The sequence below is a fragment of the Sabethes cyaneus genome, chromosome 2 (assembly GCF_943734655.1).
Source record: "Sabethes cyaneus chromosome 2, idSabCyanKW18_F2, whole genome shotgun sequence".
Taxonomy (NCBI): domain Eukaryota; kingdom Metazoa; phylum Arthropoda; class Insecta; order Diptera; family Culicidae; genus Sabethes; species Sabethes cyaneus.
Window position 1 is genome coordinate 164,116,539 of NC_071354.1, and position 16,208 is coordinate 164,132,746.

Consider the following 16,208-nt stretch of genomic DNA (forward strand, 5'->3'; position numbering starts at 1 on the left):
TAATTTTGTATGTTTTTGTGCCATTTTATACGTATTTCAAGTACATCAGCAAACTCCTACTTATGGACCACTAACTACTGACTTGATTGCATCGGAATCGATTTAAGGTAGTGTGAACCGGCGTGATTGCTCATTGTAGGTTTTCAAAACAATCCACCGAATCATTGTCAGGATCTAGGAGGAATAACAAATGCCAGAGGAGTGGTTGGATTGCCTCATTTGCCCTATTTTCAAAAAAGGACATCAACGAGAGTGTAAAAACTAGTATAGTATAGATGTTCCTACGTATCTGCTCTGTAGACTAAGACCGGTAGCGGAGTCTTTAGTAGGCTCGCTCCACGACGGAACAGATGTCTACCCTGCGTCAAACTTGTGAACTTCAAGGCGGCATACGATTCAGTTAAACGAAATGAGGCGTAAGGTGTGACAGATAATGCTAGAACATGGTTTTCCGCCGAAACTAGTTACGCTGATTCGTGCGACGCTGCATGAGTCAAAATCATATGTCAGACTAGTGAATGAGACTTCAGCGGTTTTCGTGACGTTGCATGAACTAAAGTAAGATAATGCACTCTATAACCTGCTGTTCAACATTGCCTTGGAAGGTACAATGCAAAGAGCAAACGTAGAAAGGAACACGACTATCATCACGCAATCGCATGCTTTTTGGTTTTGCGGATGACGTCGATATCAACCGTAGGGCAGAGGAAGAGGTCTTTAGGCCTTTTAAACGGGAAGCAGTGAAATTGGGACTTACCGTTAATACCACTAAAACCAAGTACATGGTTGTTGGCAGGGGAATGTGAGAGTCCAAATGGTGTTGGTACCGAAGTGGAGCTGGATTACTTACTTAGGTGGCTTGCCGTCCTAAGACAAAGCCTGTTGAACAATGTTTCTCCATGCAACTCGGTTGAGGGCTACCGCTCTCCAATTCCTCGGACACCGAGTACTCTCCGCCAGATCTCGCTCCACCTGGTCTAACCATCTTGCTCGCTGCGCTCCTGGTCGTCTTGTTCCTATCGGATTTGAGGCGAACACCATCTTTGCAGGGTAGTTGTCCGGCATTCTTGCAACATGCCCTGCCCATCGTATTTGTCCAGCTTTAGCCACGTTCTAGATACTGGGTTCGCCATAGAGCTGTACGAGTTCATGGTTCATCCTCCGCCTCCATACTCCCCAGCTAGCACTTTCATATGTACAAAAAGGTAAAAATCAGCATTACGTACAGATATATCGTATTTCATGCGCAAAATTGGCATATCCGTACTATTTTGGAGGCGATATACGTGATTACGAATAATATTGAGCGTTACGACTAAATAAGTATTTATATACGATAATATCCAATTAAGCGCGAGTCGCTCCGTACTACTCTACGATTTTGTGCTAAAAATCGTATGTATGTCAGTCATTATCATTATATACGACAGAAAATCAACTTTATCCCACTTTATTCAGCTTTAGTTACGATTTAGAGTTTGTTAGGAGATATTTACGACAGTTTTCGTACATTGATATACGAGTTGGTGCTAGCTGGGTCCGTTCTCCTGTACGCCGCCGAAGATCGTTCTTAGCACTCGTCGTTCGAAAACTCGGAGCACTCGCAGGTCCTCCTCGAGCATTGTCCATGTTTCATGCCCGTAGAGAACAACCGGTCTAAGAAGTGTCTTGTACAGGGTGCACTTTGTACGGGGACTTAGTCTGCTCGACCGCAATTGCTTGTGGAACCCACAGTAAGCACGACTTCCGCTGATAATACGCCTCCGAATCTCACGGCTGGTATCATTGTCCGCCGTTACCAGTGGCCCAAGGTAGACAAATTCATCGACTACCTCAAACTCATCGCCGTCGATCAATATACTACTGCCCAAGCGATGTCGTTCGGCCTCGGTTCCGCTGGCCAGCATGTACTTTGTTTTAGACGTATTTACCTTTCACCCAATCTTTTCTGCTTCGCGCTTTAGTCTGGTGTACTGTTCAGCCACCGCCACAGATATTCTACCGATAATATCCATGTCATCGGCAAAGCAGACGAATTGACTAGATTTGTTGAATATCGTGCCCCGCGTGTTGATATCCGCTCGGTTCATAACACCTTGTAGCGCTATGTTGAACAGCAGGCATGAAAGACCATCACCTTGACGAAGCCCTCTGTGTGATTCGAATGAACTTGACAATCCACCCGAAATCCGAACACAGCACTGTGACCATCCATCGTAGATTTAATCAATTTGATGAGCTTCATAGGGAAGCTGTTCTCGTCCATGATTTTCCATAGCTCTTTCCGGTCGATGGTATCATATGCGGCTTTAAAGTCAACGAATAAATGATGCGTGGGAACTCTGTATTCACGGCCCTTTTGGAGGATTTGTCACAGTGTAAATATTTGATCCGTTGTAGACCGACCTTCGACGAAGCCGGCTTGATAAGTTCCCACAAATCTATTCGCAATTGGAGGACGGCGGACGGCGGAAAATGATTTGGGACAGTACTTTATAGGCGGCATTGAGAACGGTGATCGCTCGATAGTTCTCACAGTTCAACTTGTCGCCCTTTTTATAGATCGGGCAGATAACCCCATCTTTCCACTCCCCCGGTAGCTGTTCCGTATCCCAAATTCTAACAATTAGTCGACGCAGACAAACGGCCAGCTTTTCTGGTCCCATTTTAATAAGCTCCGCCTCGATGCCATCTTTTCCAGCTGACTTGTTATTCTTTAGCTGCATGATGGCCTCCTTAACTTCGCCTATCGTTGGGGCTGGCACCTCTTCCAAGTTTGTTGCACCGTCAAAATCGCTTTCCCCGCTGCCATGGTTCTCCGCCTGGGCGCCCTTCAGGTGTTCGTCGAAGTGCTGCTTTCACCTATCGGTCGCCTCACGATCGTCCGTCAGAATACTGCCAGTCTTATATCCCGACACATTTCGGCTCGCGGCACAAAGTCTTTGCGGGATCCGTTCAGTTTCTGGTAGAACTTTCGCGTTTCCTGAAAACGATCCAGCCGCTCCAACTCTGCATATTCCTGCTCTTCCATGTAGCGCTTTTACTGCCGCAAGATTTGGTTTCGCTGCATCTTCTTCTGTTTGTGTCTTTCCACGTTCTGACGTGTGGCACTGCGCATCTTGGCCGCCCGCGCAGCGTTCTCCTCATCCATCACCCTCCTACATTCATCGTCAAACCAATCGTTCTGATGATTCCGTGCCACATGCCCGATGGAGCTCTCCGCTACACTGCTGATGGCTGTTTTGATAGTGTTCCAATAGTCCTCGAGAGGGGCTTCGTCCAGCTCGTCCTCTTCCGGCAGCGCAGCTTCGAGTGAATGCGCGTAGTTTGCGGCGACATCTGGCTACTTCAGCCGCGCGAGATCTAATCGAGGCTGGCGTCGGTACCGAATGTTGTTTACAACGGAGAGTCTTGGGCGCATCTTAACCATCACTAGGTAGTGGTCCGAGTCGACGTTAACGCTTCGATAGGATCTGACGTCGATAATGTCTGAGAAGTGCCGACTGTCGATCAAAACGTGGTCGATCTGTGATTCTGTCTGATTTGGTGACCTCCAGGTGTGTTTGTGATGGATTCTGTGCTGGAAAAAGGTACTACGTACGGCCATATTCTTGGAGGCGGCAAAGTCGATAAGTCTTAGGCCCTCTCAAGAGCACTCGAGTGCTCCATTGGAAGTTGAGAGATCGGCAGTTCCACGTCCCAAGTTTCCAATCCATAGTCCTTTTTCGTCGCGTGGGTCTATTCCGATTGTTCCAGTAAGAAATTATTTGTTCTTCGTTCCGTGCTTTAGTATTTCTCGTGGTGACGGCTTGCAAAACCTGCTACACCAACCCCCTGTTTCGCCGGAGGGCCAACGAAGCTCGAAAGAGCCCTCCTTTCCTGTCAGCATACGACCTTGGCTTCCACTCGGGGGTTGGTTACCCGATCTCCACCAAAGTTGCTCGTATCCCGGCTGGTACCACGAGGAGGTAGGAATAGGAGTTGCTGAATAAGAGGCTATGAACCACTGTAGGGTCTATTTTATGGCTACACGTGCACAAGGCACCGACGGTACGCATTATTCAGCCGTTTACCAGCCTTAGGAGCTGGATTAGGAACGATATGAAGTAGTGAAGGAATTCATGTACCTCGCTACGCTTGTGATACGGCAACGCGACGTTCATCGCAATCGGGATTTGTAATTAAAAAATGTTTATTTAAGATTTTAGCTTTTTAGGACGATTTCGCGTGGGATTGTACTTAAAACTTGATATGCTCTAGCACAAAAAAATGAAACAAATCAACATGTACAGTTTTAAATTTATATTTGTGCAAGTATCTATGTGTATACTGTGTCTGTTTGGAATGGCTCTCTTATAATATAAAACTCAAAATACTGTAGTTAGGGCACGAGAAGGTATTTTCAGCTGGTTTCTAAATTCAGCCTATTTGCCTTTTCTTTCGCCAATCAAAATACTTTTCCGACATACAATTTTAATATGTTATAACTATTTTCTCAAAACTGTAAGTAATCTACTATTTCTTATTCAAAGAACATCAAAACCACCTGTTCTTCCACTAGAACTAGGCAATAGGCCGAAAAAATAGTTGCAATCGCTTAATGGGCTGAAAATACCCTCACGTGCCCTACTTTCCCATCATAGAGACGAAAAACGACATTAGATCCAACTTTGACATTAATTACATTCAACAAACTTTTGATGACCATCAACATTTAGTACACCCGTTTAGACAGATAAAATATATAAGAACTTACAAACATTCTTTAGTGGAATAATTATCCATGTTCAGGCGGGAGTCGTCATACGGAAACTTCACTACGTCAGATCAAGATGAGTTTTCGTCTATAATGGACAGACAGCAATCGTTTACAATTTTATTTTTTTTAAAAAAAAAGGTGCGAGATAGTGCAAGGTTTCTTATATTATTTTTCGCAAAAACGATGAGACAATCCGTAATGTACATGTATAGAGAAGAAGTGTAGAATTCAGCTCGTGCCATAAAATTTAGTAGTTCACTAAGCAATTATTTTTCAAACTCGAAATAAAATTTGGATCGTCTTAAGCTACGACGAGGGGGGTCAGGCACCCTACATCAATATTTATTATTCATTTTTTTTCTGAAATGTATCAAAGTTATTGACGCCCTCGGAGAAATTCCTCGAACTTTAGTCGTTCTCTTGCCGCGTTATACTGCGTCATTCCGCAGCATCGAATTAAATTTTGTAGATGGTTTTTAAGTCCAAAGACACTGTCGTACAATCTGCGAATTGTATTTTTAGAAATAAGATATTTTCGGCATCACAGAAGTGGTGTGTGACGCATTGGTACGCCTATATGATAACAGAATGCGAGCGAATATGCTTGCTTATGGAAGCAGCAAATGGAGTCCATTCTGGCAAGTCAATATCTGTATACGCAGATTAACGGTATTGTAAGGATTTAGTTTTGTAAGGAAAGATACTAAAAACATTGCATCAAGGTTTGATGGAGAAGCATGGTTATGGTCACATGCGTACGCCCTTTACTCAGTTATCCTTCTCTGCGCAATTGGAGTGATTCAAAATGTGAACGATGGTAGGCATTGTAAGTGCAAATAAATGTCATTGAATAGCAATCTGAAATTTCAGCTTTATCAATCGTTATCACTTGTTCACCTTACTCGACAATCAGTGAGCGAGTGCTGTGATGTTCGTATGAATCTCATCTTCATTAGCAACAGCCGATTTGAAAGTACCTTTTCCGTATCAGGAGCTTTATTGTGTGAGTGCAATATTAATCTTTGTTTTGCATTTCTATCCCATTTACTATAGAACCTGTTTCTGCTTGTAGTCTACTGCCATGCTTTTTGACTGTCAGTAGTATTTTTGGAGAGGATGAATGATTTCCGTGATTTTGGAAAGCTATAGCAACAGGTGTTAGTGCAAAATAATCAATTTCAAAATTCTTCCAAGGTGAAAATATTCATAACCCACAACGTTTGCACATTAAGCGTCAGGTCAAGAATTACATTTCGCAACACAGAACACGGGAAAACACAACATAAAAGCGAGGTAAGGTAAGTAAAATACAGTCTGCTCTTAACAAGTTGCTGATGGAATCATTCAGAGTTTTCAATATGTACTTCTTGTCACTGTTACTGTATAAGTGTAACTAATCGCAGTAATTAAATTAGAAAATTCTTAGAAAGACATCCTTATTGATCCGACTTTGTTTAATTGTCGTTTGCACTGGTTAGATGTCCTGAAGGTCGTTTTACTGATGCGAGTGATTTTGCACAATATGTTAAAATTTAAAGCTCAAAAAGGTGAGCGTTTGAAATTTGATCTTGTTTACATTTATACGTAAACAACCCTGGAAATTTAATCCATAAAATACTTTTAAATTCTTGGTCAGCTTTGAAAAAACGTAAGCACGTTAGTAAATTGAGAAGAACAAACGTCTTATACGTCAAAGAACTGCTTGATTGCGGTATGTCTTCGCACTTATTCGCGCAGAAGATAAGAAGATCTAATTTACTATAATCTGTATTCAATTTGATTCATGTTGACAATTTATAGTCAGATGAAGTACCCAAATAAATACAAATATAAAATACACAAATACAAAAAGGACGAATAAGAAATTGAGGTCCTGGTAAAATTGAACATAGCTAGAAGAAGTACTATTTACCATTTCTATTTAGTTGGAAGGACTATCATCGTGACTCAAACGGAGATGCCCAACGAAGGCAGTGTTCGAATGCAAAACGCAAAGTACACTGCTTTTTAACTGTATGCTTTTGCTTGCTTTTACTGTAGTACTTGCGCTGCCACTGTAGTACGTAGGCTGCATTACTGTCTCATGTGACAAAAACTGAAAATCGCACTAAAAGTTGAAATTCAAATTTTACTAAGATTATCTAATTTCGTTATTATTTATTCTTTTTTGATAAAATGGTGAAAACTTATATCAATTTTGTATACAATTTGCTAGTGCATGTTAGATATGCAGTGAGTAGAATATACCTACGTCCATTTTACCAGTAGAACTTAAATAGGCTTTAATATTTTTTTAGGAGTTTTTCTAGATAAACACTTTATTTCGATTTAATATATTAAAAATGCGTATGAAATTATAACGCTAGACATCATCAGATCAAAAATGGTAAAATGTATCATGGGACAGTTATGCTTCCACTGGAAGTGGGGACCTAATACAAGGTAATATTTTTTTTCTAGCCTTCAGTTTTTGATCTTTATATGCAAATCCTTTAATGATATTCTTTGCGCCAAGAAGAATATGTTTATGTTTTCAGTTGTACTTATTATACCTAAATTTCAAGTCACAAACTAAACCCGACTATACTAAAGACGAAAGCATCTATGATTGGCACACGTAAAATGATAATGCTCGTTATCGATGATGTAAGTACTGATGAGTGAAGTGTAGGATTTGCAACAATTAGTATATATTAGAGAGGCGACAGAAGATCATGTGTGTATTGTACGCTCTATTTATAAAAGAGGCCTGTAGCCAAAAGCAGGTCAGGACGTCATAAGAGGCTTACCGGTTATTAAAAACAGGCCCCTGATAGGACGTCATGTTTTCATAGCAATGAGTTCTATGCTCAGTCACCTCACTGGTCGACTGCTGGACTGCTCGATTGCTCAGCTGGTTGACTAGACTGCTCCATTGGACTGGTCGATTCGACTGCTTGACACATTTGTTCGACTTACTACTCGACCCGACTGCTCGAATTAACTGCACGATTTAACTGCTCGACTGCGTTGCGACTGACTTGTTGACTGTTCGATTCGATTGCTGGATTACTTGAATGGACAGCTTGTTTTTATTGCTCGACTCTACTGTTCGGTATAAACACTCTACCTGACTGCTCGACTCAACTGCTTGACTTAACTGTTCGATTTGACTGCTCGATTCGACTGCTTGACGTTTAGTCGATTCAACTGCTAGACTGGACTACTCGACTCAACTGCCCGACTAAACTACTCAACTCAACTGCTCGACTAAACTGCTCAATTCAACTGCTTGACTCAACTACTCGAATTACTCGACTACTCGATTCGAATCGGCTGCTCGACTCAACTGCTCAACTCGATTGCTCGACTAGACTACTCGATTTAACTGCTCGACCTAGCAGCTCGATTAAACTGACGACTGGACAGCTTGATTCATCTGCGCGACTAGACTGCTCGACTTAACTGCTTGACTTAGCCACTTGATCTCAACTGCTTGAATTAACTGTTCGATTCGACTGCTCAACTCTACTGCTCGATTCAACTGCTCAACTGAACTGATCGATTCTACCACTTGACTTAACTACTCGATTTCACTGCGAAACTAAACTGCTCTACTGAACTACTTGACCCGACTGCTCGACTAGACTGCTTGACTAAACTATATGATTCTACTGCTCGACTCAATTGCTTAACTCAACTGCTCGATTCAACTGCTAAACTTAACTACTCGATTTAACTTCTCGACTGGACTACTCGGCTCAACCGCTCGATTAAACTGGTCGATTAGACTACTCGATTCAACTGCTCGACTGGACTACTCGACTCAACTGCTCGATTAAACTGTTCGACTAGACTGCTGGATTAAACTGCTCGACTTGACTGCTCAACTTACCTGCTCGACCCGTCTGCTCGACTCAAATGCTTGTCTGAACTACTTGACTGAACAGTTTGATTCAACTGCTACACTATACTGCTCGATTTGGCTGCTCAACTCGACTGTTCGACCCAACTGCTCGACCCAACTGCCTCACTCAACTGCTTGATTCAACTGCTCGACTCGCCTGCTCAACTCGATTGCTTGTCGCGATATCATATGGTCGGTGTTAAATCAGAGCGGCCCAAGTCGCAAAATTTAAAAAAATGAGTTAATGACAGCAAACGATCAAAAAATTTCTAAGCAACATTTTACTCTAATCAGACTACATGAATGTTGCAAACAGCCAGCGTTATAAGATGATTTCGAACGATTGATAGCTATAAACCATACAAAGCAGCAAACTTTAAGTGAGTTTTTCTCGAAGTCAGAATTTTTCACTTGGTTCTGCCTGACTCAACACCATACGAACCGGTTCGTGGCAGAAAATGGACGGTTCGAAGCCACTTACACAAAAGAGCCATTTTGCTCACCTCTAAAATCAGCACAGTTTTAACTGAATGTTTTAATTCAGTTAAATAAAATCCAATGCGAGCATAAAAACTATTTGTTTCAGTTTCCGGCTAAGACTTTTATATACAACGTGGTAAGAGCTATATTTTGCAATATAAGAACTCAAAGTATTAATACAAAGATTAAACATCTTGGATGTATCCGCAGATGGAATGTATCCGCAGTTTTCTGAACAGACATTTATATTTTCCGGATCGTAAGATTCGGGCTCAACTAGTGATTAATAGCATTTTATTATTTAGCTCTTGACAGTAACGATGAGCATTTTGCGTGGTTTATAGAAGTTTATAATACAGGAATCCACCGAATAACGCGGTGGGTGGTGCTGTACGCCCATGGCGATTTCTTAGTTGTCCATTAACCAATAAAGTTGATTTTTGGCAGTTGACTAGGTTGTATCACATACTAACAACGTACCAAAAATCAACTTTATTGGTTAATGGACAACTAAGAAATCGCCATGGGCGTACACCACCCACCGCGTTATTCGGGGGACTGCTGTATTAGAAGCCGTGGAACTAAAGGTGTTGTTTCGGCACTAAAGCTAAAATAGCAGATTCATCACGAGGTTCGGTAAAGGGGGTTCCACATCAAATTGCACCACGAAAGGAACGCTGTAAAAATTACCTAATTGACCGATTCTTTTCAAATTTTCAGACAATAAAATATAACCCATTAGTAGGCTTTTGGCATATTTTATTTCAATTTCAATACCATAAGCGTATGCTCGCACCTTACACTTAGTTCCACTCATAAGGCCCTGTACAACATCTTGCTGCAGTTTCTTCTGTACGAAAACCCACCTTTTTTCACCTTTCACCTTATTGAGTTGCTTCCGTAGTGCCTGCTTCATAATCGCCCAGTATTTTTCGATGAGCCACGCTTGTCAAATCATGTATTTCTGAAAGTTGAAAGTTTCTCTTTCCTTATTTCCTTGTGCTGGGCGTAGGGCTGTCTAACCGGTAGTACCGAAACCGGTAATACCGGTCAGTTTTTGGATACCGAAATACCGGTTTTGGAAAGGCAAAAAACCGGAATTTTCTAATCTGCTTGTTTTTCCAACTCCTTATTCGAATAAGAACTAAATTTCATAAAGGATTATACAACTCTTAGAAAAACAACTTGGTGTTAATGCCAACGAGATTCTTCGACTACTAACAATGAAGAGAGTGAAATTGTGGGTCAAATCATTATAGCTCGAGTTCAAGGCACAGTAGAATTATTTTGCTGTAAAAATGTTTCATTGTATGAGCCAGACGTCGCGTTTCAATTTATTTTTGAACAACTTGATATTCAAACGCCACCAAATTATGCAAAGCTCTCAAATAACGAATATATGAAACAAGATCAGGGCCCAGAAACGTCACTTATAATAGTAAATTGTTATTCAACAATGAAGTAATGAAGCTTCAGTTTCAACAGAAACAGCGCAGCTTCGTTTAAAAACTGGCTTCAATCAGCGTCATTGAAACGATTTTCACTTCATCATGACGACCGGTTTTAAAGTTTCATTTGTTTTAATTTTGTTGATCACCGTATTGTGGCTTTCGGTGAACCGAGAAGCATCAACCCGAAAGCCTCAACAAGTTTCATTTGTATTTCTCTATCAAATATTCAGAAAAAGGTCAGCATAGACTTTGAATGCAATTGAATAGATTTTGAATAACATTTCCTGCAATTTAACGCATATTATGATTAATCTACTCAACGTCGACAAATCGTCCCTGACTGTTAATCGTCGTCATTTGACACAGTCAATAGCTTCAGCTGAAACTTGCTTGAAACGTTCTGTTCAACAAATGAAATTAGTCGCTTCATGTATGAAGCGAAGGTAAGGGAAAGTTAGCTTCATTTATTTGTTTCGACGATGCCGGGCTCTGATCAGAATACAGGAATCTTTGAGCATTCTTGCCATCAAAGGATCTGCTAGGAAAGAATTTGGAATATTTTCAAGTCTTTCGAGTGATACATTGATTACACAAGGAGATGAAATCTGCATCCCACTATATTCGAATAGTAGGATTGATAACAGAGAGGAGAAAGTATTTGTGAACGATGATGAAGAGGATGACGTTATGCAGGAGTTCCGGTTTGGGGATGGAGAAAAAATTGTTGAAAGGCTGTAGGAGACCGAGGCATTAATTATGCTGGAAGCTACAATACAAGATATTTTGTAAATAATGAAAGGCGGTTTTTCCTACCATAAATTTGAAGAAATGAAAGGAAAATTCCTGATGTGCTTAGAGCCGTTCGCCAGACATCGATGAAAGCGGAAGTTTTTTCAATTGTTGGAAGTGTTGGCAATGAAATTCGTTCTAGTAAGGGAATTAAATCGCTAGGTGTATTATATCTGCTTGAATTCTACTTTGCTAAGCAACAATACTGAAGCTAAAGTTTCAAAATCTTTTTAGATTTACTGAAAAACATCGACATTTCTATTGATTTCGAATAATCTGCCAATACCGGTATTTTGCCGGTATTACCGGTATTTTCTACGCCAATACCGAAATACCGGTTTTCACCAAAAGCGCCCAATACCGACAGCCCTAGCTGGGCGGTAAAGAACAGTAGAACGGGCGGTGAAGAACAGCTATCGGAAGTCCGCGTAAGTCTCATCATCCATGATGAGACAATGGTTCGTCAGCATCTGGGTGTACACTTTCCGGGTCCCTGACTTTCCCACCGTATTTTGTCGTTCGTCACGGTTTGAAGCCTTCTGGACTTTGTACGTATGCAGTCCCTTCTGTTTCTTGGCTCTCTAAACGAAAGACTTGGACAAATTCAACTTTTTGGCCACATCCCTGACCGAAGTATTGGGATTCCGCATAAACGGTTTCATGACACCCTTGCACAGTGGTCCAAACAGCGAAATACGTGATCGTTTGATATTGCGCCAAAACGTGAAGTTTTTCGCATATAGTGTCTTTAGGAACATTTCTTGGTATAACAAGCCCCTTCTTGTGAGAGAAATCTTTGGGTGATTAATTCCCTTAAAAGTGAGATAAGAAATTTATTTTCTCGTACATTCGAGATACAGGTTTGGTACTTTCGGCAAAGTTGTAGTAAATATCAATACAAACAACTTTGTTAAAGACACCATACTTGTATCTCTTCCTGGAAATTGTCTATGAAGCGTTATTCATGACAGACCCTTCAAAACAGTTTTCAAACCCTGAGTTATTCTGGTCAACTTTTACGTGTTCATAGTGTTCTAGAAAGTTGTTTATTTTGCTAAAATCAACGTTTTTGTAGAACATTATTTTACGTGATTTTCTGAAGTTTCAGAGATATTGAGCATTTTTGATGAAAAATAGTACTACTTTGAGCTTAAATATTTCCCAATGTGGCAAATGGTGGCAGATCAAACAACTCGTACGTAAAGGTACAACAAAAAGATGTGTTGCTTATTTTGTTTTTTGTTTGAGTAAAGTTAATTGGTAACTGCTTGTCAATTCGTATTTTCTAATTAAATAGACTAAAAAGTCATTCCGAGAAAATTCGGTCTTCTGTGACTGTTGTTGAAATTCGGTCATTTGGATTTCGGCCATTCGTGATTCGACCATTTGTGTTTCGGCCATTTGGTACCAGCCCATTATGAGTGTGATCTTTTGAAAAGACACCAATCGAAGGTATTGAACAAAATAGACTTAAGTTAGTTGTTTGGAAGCTTTTCTGTTATTATTTGCGTGAAATAATTTTGAGTCTACATTCATTTTGACTCGAAAATAAGCGAAAAAATTGCTGGTAACTCAACTTGTTAGAAAGAGATTGTCAACATAAACAAAATGGCGTTTATTGCATCCGAAGTACATTTTAATTGTTCGATAAACATGACTGTGATGGATTTTTAAAACAACTATAACCTTTGAGGATACAAACAGATACAGTCAATTGACACTTGATTTTGAAGGTTTTTTATTGTACTTTTAAGTAGGAGTTGTTTGGTCTGCCACCATTTGCCACCTTGGGAAATATTTAAGCTCAAAGTAGTACTATTTTTCATCAAAAATGCTCAAAATCTCCGAAACTGCAGAAAATCACTTATAATAATGTTCTGAAAAAACGTTGATTTTAGCAAGATAATAAACTTTTTAGAACACTATGAACACGTAAAAGTTGACCAGAATAAGTTAGGGTTTAAAAACTGTTTTGAAGGGTTTGTCCACGAATAACGCTTCATAGATAATTTCCATGAAGAGATTCAAGTATAGTATCTTTGACAAAGTTGTTTGCATTGATATTTACTACAACTTTGCCGAAAGTACCAAACCTGTATCTCGAATGTACGAGAAAATAAATTTCTTATCTCACTTTTAAGGGAATTAATCACCCAAAGATTTCTCTCACAAGAAGGGGCTTGTTATACCAAGAAATGTTCCTAAAGACACTATATGCGAAAAACTTCACGTTTTGGCGCAATATCAAACGATCACGTATTTCGCTGAATGAACCACTGTGCCTTGTGATCGTGATCACTAATAGAACATCTTTTCTGACCGCATTTGTCCTTCTGTTCGAAGCTCATAGTTTCGTAGTAACGTTTAACCCGTTTAACCACACGACTCATAGTTGACTGTACGATTCCGAGTTGTTTTCCGATGTCCCGATAAGATAGTTGAGGATTTTCCAGGTGCTTGCGCAAAATCAATTCACGACGATCCTATTCGGGTGACGCCATTTTTTTCAATTTTTAAAAAACTGACAGCGACAAAAATGCAGTGTTAATAATACACTCTAAACTACTTCTACCCAAATTTTCAAGAGAAAATTCTTGCATAGCCGGTTAACCCGTACCCCACAGTGGCCCAGGACCACGTGAGGTAAACTAAATGAGAAAAATATTAAAAGTATTTGCACATATTTTCAATAAACGAGACCTCCATTTTTACCTTTTTCCAGAAAGCTCAGATTTTTTTTCTTAACATCTTCAAAAATTCAGAAATGTACATTTTTTTGAGATAATTAAACAATTTTAACCCAATAATGTAATGGAGACGCATTGTTTTCAGGATGCTTTCTCACTACTACTAAATCTCAACTCTACTAAATCTCAATAGAAAATTTTTAGTGGAATTGTTGTTGTTGCTTGTAGTTTAACTGTCGTGAAATGGGAAAATGATAAGTTGTTTTGTTGTGATTAACAAATAATAAAAATTCTCATTTACGTTCGTTGCTTTAGGCAAACTAAGCGATTACATTGCCTTAAGAAACACGTGCATGCTCATGCACTGATATTTAATTTTGTATTTTTCTAAAAGATATGCATAACAGGCATCGACACTTGACGGTTCTTAATTAATTAATCACATAACGTCCCACGTTGAACAGAATTAGAGTGACAGCGTAGCTGCTGTCTACGGTCTACTGCTTGTTTTAAATACATTCCTCAGCTTGACCGGTGAACTTTACACAAATAAAGTATTTCATAAGCAAAAATGTTAGGTAGCGTGTGATACTGAGATATAATATATTACGTTCGAACTAGAAAGAAATAATAATTTTGCGATGATAGTTACAATTGGGGAAATTTCTCCACGGTTTCTTTTGAGAAACTAGAACGTTTATCGGTCATTTTCAATTTCCTAGGTCACCAGTGCAGTAGTGGTACGCGATGCAGCTGTGCGTGATTGGTGCTGGGGTGGTTGGTCTTACCACCGCCTTAGAGTTGCAGAAGGAATATCGAAATGCGACCGTTACAATTGTGGCAGATCGTTTTGAGCAGGACACCTGTAGCGACGTGGCAGCCGGGTTGTTTCGCCCGGGAACAAGTTTCTGCGGACCGACCGAGGATATCACTAGGTGAGTACCTCTCAGGAAGTCTTATCGAAGTATGTAGATTTTTATACAATGTTGGTACGAAAGTCAAACCCCCTCATTTGCTATCAAAAAGAAAGTTATTGTGTTGCCGGGTTAAGACTGAACAGGTGGTGCACCTGTACACATCGACTTGCGTAATTTCTTATTTCTTGTACGAGCTTGATAGAAAGGTAAAACCGTTCTATTCGTTGTTTGATATATTTTCGCCACAAACCGCTTGAACCTATATTGTATAGGCTAGGCTCAAGTGCGACGTGGTGTGTATTTCGGTGTAGCGACTTGCGGCTCGGCTTCGGGTGTATGGCGACCGTTAGTGGTTCCAGTTATTTTTAGCACGACTGTTTATATTTCCGTGCCTATATTTACAGTTTATAAACACCCAATAAAATACGTATGGCGAATGAGTGGTATGCACATTCACACATGTTGCTTTACTCGTGCAGAGCAAATCTAAGAAAAGTTATTCAACATAAATAAATTAACTTGGCTAGGTTGATATGTTGATGGATTGGCATTAGACATGCGTACTGATTTTACATCGAGTGGAAGCGGAAGAGCGTATACTTTCTATGGAATGAATCAGTTGTGTGACAAAGTGATACATTCTTTCAGGTAAAAATAGTTTCCCTGATCGACGCTTGAGGTGAGGGTGAATTTTACTGTGTTTTTGCCCTGTCTATCTTTCCTTTTGTAGGTAGGTAAACTAGCCTATGTTTGATCCGTTAGTGTCCAAGAATCAAGCTTTGTTCATCTTTTCATTCTATCACTAGTAAAGTGAATTTGCCTCCCAGTTTTGGCGATAAACGAAAATGTAAAACCTTGGGCTTAGCTATTTTTTAAAGACTAGCTCCTACTCTCAGGTGCATATGGCAACTGGTGGTAAAATTCCCAGTCGGGAGAAAGCGCACCAATGTCATGTATTTTCTATTTTGACGTAGGACTACGTCTTACGGCAAGTTTTGAGATAGGGTGTCATTCCAAAAAATCGAAAAATGCGAGCGTCACGAAAAATGATAGGTTTTGAGCGCTACTAGCTCAGCGGTTTTCCGATCGATTTTCAATATTCTTACACCAATCGATCGAAAAATCTTCTAAGAATTGACCCAAATGAAGAAAAGCATGGATTCTTGATGTTAAATTATTGATCTACACGGATCAGGAAGGCCAGGGGTGCAGGTCAGCGAAACATTTGGCGCTCAAACC

The 16,208-nt window shown here is 40.2% G+C and overlaps 1 protein-coding gene across 4 annotated transcripts in view; it reads left to right on the forward strand.

Moving 5' to 3' along the window:
* LOC128734995 (D-aspartate oxidase) overlaps nucleotides 1-16,208 on the forward strand; it is a 34,681-nt gene that overhangs the window by 3,132 nt on the left and 15,341 nt on the right. Inside the window, exons 1-3 of one of the 4 annotated variants that reach the window (XM_053829441.1) lie at nucleotides 5,632-5,762; nucleotides 5,832-6,052; nucleotides 14,775-14,987. In XM_053829441.1, coding sequence (XP_053685416.1) covers nucleotides 14,800-14,987 — 188 coding nt within the window. In that variant the 5' untranslated portion in view covers nucleotides 5,632-5,762; nucleotides 5,832-6,052; nucleotides 14,775-14,799. Of the gene's footprint in view, nucleotides 1-5,631; nucleotides 5,763-5,831; nucleotides 6,058-14,591; nucleotides 14,631-14,774; nucleotides 14,988-16,208 lie in introns of those variants that run through there. The other 3 variants (XM_053829440.1, XM_053829443.1, XM_053829442.1) reach the window with 3 other exon arrangements.